This window comes from Chelonoidis abingdonii, chromosome 17 (assembly GCF_003597395.2).
Source record: "Chelonoidis abingdonii isolate Lonesome George chromosome 17, CheloAbing_2.0, whole genome shotgun sequence".
NCBI classification, from domain to species: Eukaryota; Metazoa; Chordata; order Testudines; family Testudinidae; genus Chelonoidis; species Chelonoidis abingdonii.
In genome coordinates, this window is record NC_133785.1 from 16,012,556 (window position 1) to 16,023,751 (window position 11,196).

Here is an 11,196-nt window from a genome sequence, read left to right on the forward strand (position 1 = left end):
AGTGCACCGCTCCTGAAATCGATGGTAGCTTTGGACCATGGACGCAAACAATCGATTTCGTGATCCCACTGTGGACGCGCTAAACCGATTTTATTAGATCTGTTTTGTAATATCGGTTTAAGCTAATTTGAAATAATCGTGCAGTGTAGACGTACCCTTGGTTTCCTAAGTGCTAGCTTATCTCAATCGTTGTTAGTTAATCGTTAATAGTTAGTGTTTTTTCTCTGTAGTGTTAAGTGTAGTTAATCGTTGAGGGCGCACACACATGTAATTGGAATTGATATGAGCAATCACTTGAAGAAGAACCTCTGATGATCTGTAGGCTTTCAAAATAAATAGTCTAAAACATCTAGTGATGGAGGACTTAGAAGCTCTGAGTCCTTGGTATTTTGGGTGGAAGGGCAGGAATAGAGAGCCCAATCTTTTCATGGATTCTGTACATTTGAGATAGATTTTCAATGCTTTTCTGACATCTAAGGTGTGTCATGCCTTTTCAGTTGGATGTTGTGGTTTTGGGCAGAATGAAGGAAGCATAACCTCTTGGGAAGTGTGGAAGGAGGAATATTCCTTAGGAAGAAAGGATTCTGTTGTCCTGAGCACCACCTGGTCCTCATGGAACACACAATAAGGCTACTGTTTAGATAAGGCTGCCCGCTCTGACACTCAACTGGTGGATGAGACAGCTATTAGGAAACAAGTCTTAATGGATAAATAAGAGGCTGACACACAAGTCAAAGGCTCAAAGGGATGGCTTTTCAGAAAGAATGGCCTGACTGCTGATATGGCTAATCAGACTGCTTGAAGGAATCTGGTTACCTGTGGGATGTCTGCCAGGGACCCCAAGGATCCTGCAAACAGCATGCTACTGAGAGTGGACACCTGATGTATAATGGTACTGGAGAAAGTCCAAAATGGATGGAATTCCTAGTTTTCTGAAATTGTCATTGTGTTCTTGGCACCAGTTGTTGAATCTGGACCAGAAGGAAGAGCCCATTTGTAGTATCAATATTCTCCTAGACAGAAGCAATGCCTTAATGACAAAGCAGGAGCAAATGGAGCAGGGCAGGACTAAGGTCTGCCATAGCAGTTGGCTAAGATCTGCTGCATTGCACAGACAACTTCCTGGTGTCCCTTTAAGCAGTGTGCCTGGAGCAATCAGGATGCCGTGAGCCCTGCCAATCAGACCCTCTGTGGGCAGCATATCCTGTGGTGCTTGGGCTCACAAAGCTCATAATCTGCAAATGCTGCTTTACTACAGATGTTTACGGTCGATTAAGGACTAGCAGACCGAGGTTCTAAACCCATGGATCCTCACAAGGCCATTTTTGAGAAAGGGGGTTGAGAGTAGGAGATTGAGCCAGAGCTCACCACAGCATCCCTGGGCAAAGAGCATTCATGTCCAGGGTGGTGTTGCTTTCCTGGATCCACAGCCGGCCTCTCTAATGGTCAGGAAGAAAAGGCTTGAGGCAAGCCTCCTTAGCCATCTGCATCCTTTTTGAAAAGGACTGACAGATAGAACATTTCCAGGTATGCACCCCTCCCCAAGGCAAAAAAAAGCTCATGTGACTGTCTTTAAGCAATGTATCTGCTTCACATGAAGAGCTGGGAAACTTCAGTTCAGTCATGACTAACTCCTGGTACCATGAAAATATTTTCATCAAATGAAGAAAAAATAACTAAAATAATATTTGCAAGTGGGCAAAACTATACTATGTACACTAAATCCAACCTAATCCTAAAACTATATGCCTAAAAACTATACCTAAAAAGATTTGGTGATTGCACCAGGACATGGACTCTACCAAAGTTTCACAGCAATAGGCACTAAAAAGGAACTGAGGGGCAGTTGGGCCCACTCCATCCTTTATGCCGTGGGTACAGGAGCACAAGAATACTCAGAGTGCGTGAGCAGCCCCAAAAGGTACTGGTAGCCAAAATATTTGGCTTTGAAGGGCATGGAGCATGTGAGTACCAGGAGTGGCATACATATGGGCAAGCACTCAAAGAACATTGTTGTAATAATAATTATCGAAGTGTACTACATGCCAAGTAATTGTCTACAAACAAATGTTTTCATGTCCTTTTACCTTGTCTGATCTTAGGCACCGAAGAATGATCATCTTTTGTAGTTCATTCAATGTTTTATCCCATGGTTTTGGTAAAGGAACATTGTGTGGCTCTTTGCTGTCATAGATTTTACGCCACTCACTTGCATTTTCAGAAATATGACTCCTAGAAGAAAAAGTATTGTCTGTTATTGTAAAGGCTTAGAGTTTAGGTTTTCATTAATTCATTTGATTAAAGAAAGAAAAATGAAGTATTGTCATATGCAGTACAATTAATAAAATCTATTCAACATGCATTATCCCCCTCTCAACCAATAAAAAATTGTAAATTATTATACAACTTCTTATCTGACTTCTCCGCTGGGAAGTGGGAGGGGCCACCTAAGCTGGTGTGGAGGAACAAAACCTCCATCTGTATGGCTTTAGTCTCCAGTGGATCCCCCAAAGTCTGGTTGAATCTCAGTAGATTCATGGGTTCTGGGAGGTGAACTCCCTATTTCTTCTATATTTGTGTGTGACAAACGCCACTACCCAACAGAAGAATTCAAAGGAAATTCAATGAAAAAGAATCTTGCGGAATTTTCCTCCCCTGGCACACCCTCCCATAGGTTATCTCATGAGTGGGGGACAGACTGGTTCTCACATTAGATCAGTTTCCCACCTCTTCCACACAGAAAAACTTACATTTAAAGGAAGGAGAACTCCAAACAACTCTGGTTGTTTTATCAGAGAATGAGGTTTGCTCCTTCAAGAAATGATCTGTAGTGCCCATTCCCAAACACCACAGATGCCCTGGGATCCGCAGCAGACTCATGTGGAAGGCTTGTGCCTTTGCACTGGCTCTAAAATCCTAAAGTGAAATCTTGACCCTATTGTAATCAATGGCAAAACTCCCATTGACTTCAGTGAGGCCATGATTTTATCCTGGTGTCTCCTCCCTTATACCTGCAACAGAGTTCTATTATTAGGGACTCCCCCGGCCACAGCTGCCTCCTTTTCAAAGTAAGATTCTTCTACCACGAAGAGACTTCACAGGGAAACTAATACAATCCACTCCAGAAAGACAAGTTCTTTATCTGGGAATTGATTGGATTCATTCTGACAATTATGTGAATAAAACATGAAACAACCTACTAATTAATTAACCCCCTGAGCAATTTCCCTACAATGCGTGACAAAGAGGGACTCACTTCTGAAGCTGAGGCACAATTTATGTTGTACAGGTATCAATATCACATTGATATTCAGGCATGGTCTGAAAAAGTCTCAGACATATTGCTTAAATGTATGCAATATACTTCAGTCAATATAGTTTTTTGTAATTTCACAATGGATTTTTACTGTACCTCAGTCCTCTAAAAGCTGAGAAATCACTTGCACGACATAGTTCATCCCAGCTCTTATCTTGTAGCCAAGATGGATCTGGATTCTTGTATTTGTTCTTGAGACCCACTCCTCCAGTTAATAGGAACATAAATTCCTGTTGTTCTATCTCTTTCCTATTCCTAAATTCAGAAGAATGCCAAAATAGTTTGTAAGCAATACCCAGTTATATTAAAAATGCATTTTGACATAGTATAAAGCAAAAGCTGTTTTAAATGAATTATGTTCCATTTTTATTTTGCAACATTCATATTGCAGTAGCATCTGAGGTCTCAGGGCCTCATTGTACTAGGCAATTTTCAAACATTATAAGGAGAAATGATAAATTAAGGGTAAGGGAAGAAGGATACAATCAAATGTATACAATTCATTTATTTTTACTTATAAAAGGTCTCAGCTACTGCTATCTGTGTCCCAGCTACTCATCAATCATTGGCTGATTTCCTGTAAGTGTAAGTGTCATGGCAAAGATGGATCTTGAGGAAGAATGCAAAGGAGGAGATGGTTGGGGCCTTATAAATTAGCTCAAGAAGGGCCTCCCATGGATAAGGCAGTGTGGATATGATGCATAAGATGTTAGCATTCACTATAAATTCATATGGTTTACAGTTAAGCAATATAAATTAATATGGTTAGTGAGCCTGATTATTAAAAAATGTATGTACATAATAACTGATTATGATGTATGCACATAACTGATTATGATGTTTCCAAGTAGCCATGTGTGCCTTCCTTTCTTCCCTCAATGCACATAGACACTAACAACATTGTGGCATAAGCAGCAGCACAGCCAGACAACCAGAGTGGAGAGTCTAGATCACACAGTGGAAGAAAAAGCAGAGACAGAGGAGAGATGGAAAAAAGAAAGGCTCCTCAAGAAAGGGGGAGTGATATGCCCCACAAAACTGCCAGAAAGACAGACTTTTCGCTTGGAGAATTTTTCCTTAAACCTTATTTTTAAAATGCTGGCAAGTGGTCACATTGTATTATTATTAGATAACATCATCCACCCCTTTGAAGGGTACCATAAAGACATAAAAGGAAAAAATTAATAAGACATTTGGAGGTCTCATCTTTCCACCCAAATCACTGACGAAACCATTGATTTCAATGGGAGCAAAACCACTCAAATTTCATGACTAGGCACTAAAGACTAAGTCATCATCATATGTACCCAAGTATTCTATTATTTGTAAATACTTTCAATCTAAGAAAAATCAGTCTTGCATTATGAGATGCTAGAAAAAAAGATGAAACTTACATGAGAAGATTGCAGCAAAGTAAAAAGGAAAACAGCAGCTTATCCTTCTCAAACAATGAGCGACATACGTTGCAATATAGGTTGTATGTGAAGTGGTCGTTTAGGTATCGAAGACGCTTCTCCAAAATTTTGGATTTGTTACTAAAAAAAAACATTTGTACACATATTGAGTCAGGCAACTAAATAAGAAATACAAAGCTTTTTGAAAGGTTTTGGTGGGATATTGGTTAGGACTGGAATTTTCAAAAGCACTTAAAGGAGGTTAGGCAACCAACTGCATCCAAAGGGAGTTGGGCAGCTAGCTCCCTTAGGCTCCTTTGAATATCCCAGCCTAAACGATTAATTGTAATCTCTGTTGGACTCACGTGGTGGAGCTCTCACCACTCATTATGGGTTCTGTTCAGGGGTGAAAGTAATTTACACGACTTACTGGTACTGTCGGAGTCCTGAGGGGGCGTGGCCTCATCTGGAAGAGGCGTGGCCTCTCAAGATTTAAAGGCCCTGAGGAACCAGCTGTGGTTGGGAGACCCAGAGCCTTTAAATCAACCAGGGGCTCCCAGCTGCAGAGATGGCTGGGAGCCCCCTGGTGCTCGGGCAAATTAAAGGGCCCGTGGCTCTGGCCGCCAGGGGGAACCACAAGCTTTGCAGGGTTGGGACAGGGATTTAAAGGGCCCAGAGCTCCTGCTGCTGAGGGAAGCCTGGAGCCCTTTAAATCTCCGCGCCAGCCCAGCTGCCGGAGCTGCGGCAGGGATTGAAAGGGCTCTGGGCTGCCCGCAGCTGCAGAGAGCTCTGAGCCCTTTAAATCTCAGCCGCGGCAGGGATTGAAAGGGCTCAGAGCTCCCCACAGCTGCGGGCAGCCCAGAGCCCTTTCGATCCCCGCCGTGGAAGTTGATGCGGTCAAGTACGGCTTACTGGCTCTTGCCGGTACGCCGTACCGGACCAGACCGGCTTACTTTCACCTCTGACTGTATGTATGTGTATGAATGTGTCACAAACAATGCAGCTGCAGCCTGCCACCGACCAGCAGCGACCCCACCAACCAGCCCCTGTGGGTTGCTGCCTGCAGAGAGCCAGCAGGTGCCGCTGGGCTGGGTCTGCCAAGGAGTAAGTAACTAAGGCAAAAACCACAGCCAGCCAGGGAGGGAGTCGGGGGTGGGGGACAGGGGGTGGGGAGTCAGGGGTGAATGAAGGACAACTGGAATAGTCTTCAAAAAATATACAAGATATTTAGAGAAAGTTTTGTCAATTTCAGCCTCTGCACTCTGTAGGCAGGACAAAACAAAAAGAGATCCGAGATTGCACCCGATGTCCTAAGGATAATCAATATATAAAGAGGGTGGATTGGAATGAAAACTACTATTTCTTTCAAAGGAGGCACAATAATTTCCCTGAATATTCAGTTTTCCCCTCCAATCCCTTTGTGGTTTTGTCTATGGGGGCTATTTGCTTTCCCTGTGAATCTTTAGTTGCTTTAGCAAAATTGCTTTGCCCAAAATAAACCCTAATCATCATGACACATCTTTCCACCATCTTCTCCATGTTTTTTGTGTTGTTTTTTTTAAACAGTAACAATTCAAAGAAGATCTGCAAGCAGTTTGGACATCACAACCATGATCCTCCGCTGGGGAGGAATGGGATAGATTGGAAATGGTTCCTCATTTTGATTGTGTTTAGGAGATCCCCTCATCCTGGGGGCAGAAAAGAACTGGTCTTGTCAGGGTCACACACACCCAACAACAACTGGGAGTGAAATTAACAAGGATGCCAGAAACGGCTCCTAACTCTGAGCACTGAACTGCACAGGGAACAGCTGAGTTTAAACTGTTCTTTTGCGGGCAGCAGCAGCAGGCATCTCAGCCAGGCTCCCTACTGCAAGCTGGAGCCTAGAGGAAAACCCCTGCTGGGGAGGAATGCAGAGCCTTGTCTGCAGCCTGGCTGGAGGACGGGGAGGGAGAAGCTGAGAAACCAATGTGACACCTGCTGTTATTAGCTCTGGATTTAAGATGTGCAGCCAAATGCTTGTATTTGTTGTGTATATTAGTATTGGAGAGATCCCCTCATCCCAGGGGGCAGAAAAGGGCTGCCCCTGCCATGGTCAAACACTCCCTCTTCTTAGCCCTCTCCCCCCAGCTACCGTGAGTGAAATTAACAAGGATGCCAGAAACCTAGCCCTGGGAGCTGAACCATCAGGGAACAGCTGAGTTTAAACTATTCTTATGCAAGGAGCAGCCTTCTCTCTCCTGCCCTCAGTCAGGACCGGCGCTAAGGGTTTGAGCGCCCTAGGTGCACGGCCATTTTGCCGCCCCGCACGTTGATCCCCCAGCTCTGCAGTCCTGCCTGCGGATGGTTGGCTGCTCCTGTGGCTCCGGTGGAGCTGCCGCAGTCGTGCCTTCGTGAGGTCCATCGCAGCCGCACGAGCAGCCGACCGTCCGCAGGCACGACTGCGGCAGCTCCACCGGTGCCACGGACCAGCGAATCCTCTGCAGGCATCACTGCGGCAGCTCCAGCAAAATGCCGCCCCCTAATAATGCTGCTGCCCTAGGCGATTGCCTACGCCACCTAAATGCAAGTGCTGGCCCTGCCCTCAGTCAGTCTCCTTTTCTTACCGGTCCTCTGTACCGGCCCGTACCAGCTTACTTTCACCTCTGGTTTTGTTTCAACACCAGATTTGGAAACCTCTACAAATAACACTGCAGCAGATTACTATACGGAATGCTATCCTTTGTATGACATATTAAGAAGAGTGCTTGTGGTGGGAGAACTGTCCGCTTGGAAGCTAACAATCCCATTGCTTCTCTTAATAAAAGATGTTTTGTGTTTAGAGAGTCTGTGTTTAAAAAGGGCAGAGTCAGTGGCTGATGGTTCCTCACCACAACTTGGACCTCCTATCTGACCTGCATATTAAGGGAGCTGAGCCCATCCTAGCTGCACTGTGGGCAACCAGTTCAGAGACTTATTGTTTCTATAAAACTGCAGAGGCAAAAATGCAGATGCTGATATTTGCTGGACCAAATTTGAAACACGAAAATTAGAGATAATTTCTAAAAACTTGGGCCTCATTGAGACAAAACAGAAGTGGGAGGTCTAATTTAGTGAGGTAAATGCTTTAAATGGAGGGAACTGTTGATCAGAAGAGAAATAAAGAGATATATGGTATTCTGGCTCAGACACAAGTACTTACCTGTCATGAATAGAGTTGATATAGAGATTGACAAACCAACTGAGAGAGTACTGGTACATGGGGTCGATGTTAGCTAGGTCTGCAATACTAAAGAAGAGCACCGATGAATGCTTTGCAATTGGTCTATAGCCTTCTCGAGATTCTGCTATTTTTATTTCTGTTTTCTCAGCAACCTAAACAAAATGACAAACATTGTAAAAGATTTTCTCTTCATATTTTTCTTTCTACATAAAGAATTTATTAGTATATACTATCATTATTAAAAATAAATGTATATGACACTTTATAAGCACAGAGTAAGACACCTTCCATGCTCCAAAATACTTATAGTCTCAGGCCTAACCCTCAAATGAGCCCTGGGTGGGTGCACTCTCACAAAGACCACTTGACTTCATGATCTTCCCCCACAGAGCTCATTGCAGTACTGGGGCCTAAGGTAGTCAAGACCAAGACAAAACCAGGCAAAACCATTCAGGCTTGTCCCTCTGCATCAGGTGTGTCACATTTCACCATTAATGTCTGGAAATATGACTGGATTTCAAACTGCTCATGTATAATCAATCATTCCAACAGACGATATTTAACAATATATTTGCCTTTTATAAAATATATTATATGAAATTAAATAACTTAGAATATAGCTAACATAAAGAGGGAAGGATTGTTTCTTACTTGTAAGTCTATATTATAGTATTAATGTAGCTAGGTGCTAACAAATGGAGTTTAAGGACAATAACAGTTAAAACACAGAATCACTGATATTTTATTGCTGTAAAGTCTTTGATAATTCAAAGATGTTTAGTCACCACCAATGCATACTTAACTCTCATTGGTATCAAAGAGAATTATGTACACATATGGAAGGGGAGATGTTTTTCATATGTATGTCACCAAAACAAAGTTTACAGCTGTAGCTCTCTGCAGTCTAGATACCTGTAAATCTGTCAGCTTTTTTAAAATACCCCATTTCTCTATTATGTATTTCTTAAGCACATCACAAGGATGAATTCCAATGCAGCAAAAAACATTAATGTTACTGAAAAATGGAGAGTATAGTCTAAAGATTGGAATGATTTTTGCTCCACTTCCTTATATTTCTATTTGCTCCCTGCACATATTTGGATAGGTCTGTTCAAGTATAATGGAAAAGTTTAGGTAACTGAGTGAAATATTGTAGGAAATTTATTAGTAGGTCATATACTAATATACCTTGCGTCTTAAACATAAAATATGGAATTTATTAGGTTCCTTCTGAAAGCAACGGTCACTGATTATCCAAACCTTCTCTCCTACATGAGCATTAGTGAGAATTCTGTCACTCTCTTTAGAGCTTTGCCACTCTACCTTTCCTTATGAAAAAATTTAGTCCTTCAGAGAGCACTACTGGATTTATGTTAACAGGCTGGCCTAGAAGTGCTACACTGTATGCCACTAAAGCAAAGTAACCGCATGATAATTTAGTGCTTACTTGCACTGTTTAGACAGATACCACAAGCTTAACCTGGCTCTATAAGCAGACAGTCTTTATGCCACGGAAGAGGAAATCACTCTCTGATATAAATAGATCACTTGCCTTAGCAATTTTTACAGACTCCATGTTTTACAATGAACTGCCAATGTGAAAGGTGAAGACACCAGCAACTGGGGTGGAAACGTAATTTCTCAGGACAGGAAGAAATCTTCACTACTGTCACTTGCGTAATGTACATCCTATTTCTTGCTTAGGAATATGATCCTGTACAAGAACTAATGAAAATCTACTAACTGTGCAAAACCCTCCTTTCATAAAAAAGATTAAAATACATTGAGCCGCAAATATCATATCATACCTTACAAAAACAAAAGAGCAAGGAAATTCAGACTTGAGGATAAAACATCACCTGTAATCTCACATCTGCATGAAACATGGGTGCTTCAGAACACAAGAGTGTTTTAGAAGATTGTTTTCAGATACATCTACATAACTTTAGAACAATAGGGCTCTAACAGATGACTGTGAACCAGATCGTTCTCCCCAGTTTCTAATGCATCTAAGGGTATGTCTACACTACGAAATTAGGTCAATTTAATATAAGTCGATCTGTTAGAAATCGATTTGATACAGTAGATTGTGTGTGTCCCCGCTTAAGACCATTAAGTCGGTGGAGTGTGTCCATGATACCGAGACTAGCGTCGACTTTCAGAGCATTGCACTGTGGTAGCTATCCCACAGTTTTGGAATGCTGGGTTGAGCTCCCAATGCCTGATGGGGCAAAAACATTGTCATGGGTGGTTTTGAGTACATGTCGTCAGCAACCCCTCCCCCCCGCCCCATGAAAGCAATGGCAAAAAATCGTTTCTCGTCTTTTTTCCTAGGTTACCCGTGCAGACGACATACCACGGCAAGCATGGAGCCCGCTCAGCTCACTGTCACCGTACATCTCCTGGGTGGTGCTGCCGGACGCAGCACTGCAGTGCTATACAGCAGCAGCTCCGTGCCTTTGCAAGTTAGCAAAGATGGTGAGCAGCTATATTGTACAGCGGCTGCTGTCTCCTGGTTGTTCCTGGCTGGCTTTGGTGAGGTCGGTCGGGGGCTCCTGGGCAGACATGGGAGTGACTCCAGGTCATTCCCTTCTTTAAGTTTCATCTTCCGTTTTTTGCTCAATCCAGAATTCCAGTTGGCAGCGGAGACTGCGGGAACAGTACAGTAAGCCAACCCTGTAAGCCATGTAGTCAGTTGCCCCTCCCTCAGTGAGAGCAATGGTTGAGAATTGTTTTGCCTCTTTTTTCCACACAGACGCCATACCATGGCAAGCATGGAGCCTGCTCAGATCGCCGTGGCAGTTATGAGCACTGTAAACACCATGCGCATTATCCTGCAGTGTATGCAGCACCAGAAACTTCAAAAGCAGGCAAGGAGATGACGGCAGCGCAGTGATGAGAGTGATGAGGACATGGACAACTTCTCTCAAAGCACGGGCCCCGGCAATTTGGCCATCCTGGTGGCAATGGGGCAGGCTCATGCCGTGGAATGCCGATTCTGGGCCCAGGAAACAAGCACAGACTGGTGGGACCGCATAGTGTTGCGGGTCTCGGATGATTTCCAGTGGCTGCAAAACTTTCGCATGCGTAAGGGCAGGGCAGGCTTTAGGCACTGTGGGGCCCGATTCGAAGGAGGTGTCACCACTGACAGTGCCGGAACTTCAGTGGCAGCTCATTCAGCTGCCAGTGCCTTCACCGGCATTTGAGTTGAGAGTGCTGTCCAGAGCGGTCACAATGGAGAACTCTGGGCTAGCTCCCGGAGGGCAATACAATGAAATTGCATC

At 43.6% G+C, this 11,196-nt stretch overlaps 1 protein-coding gene across 1 annotated transcript in view; it reads right to left on the reverse strand.

The window, feature by feature from the left end:
* Window positions 1-11,196, reverse strand: part of DNAH12 (dynein axonemal heavy chain 12) — a 178,206-nt gene that overhangs the window by 32,633 nt on the left and 134,377 nt on the right. Inside the window, 4 exon segments of the mRNA XM_075073319.1 lie at window positions 2,088-2,232; window positions 3,413-3,571; window positions 4,711-4,851; window positions 7,892-8,064. Of these exon segments, the coding sequence (XP_074929420.1) occupies window positions 2,088-2,232; window positions 3,413-3,571; window positions 4,711-4,851; window positions 7,892-8,064 (618 nt within the window).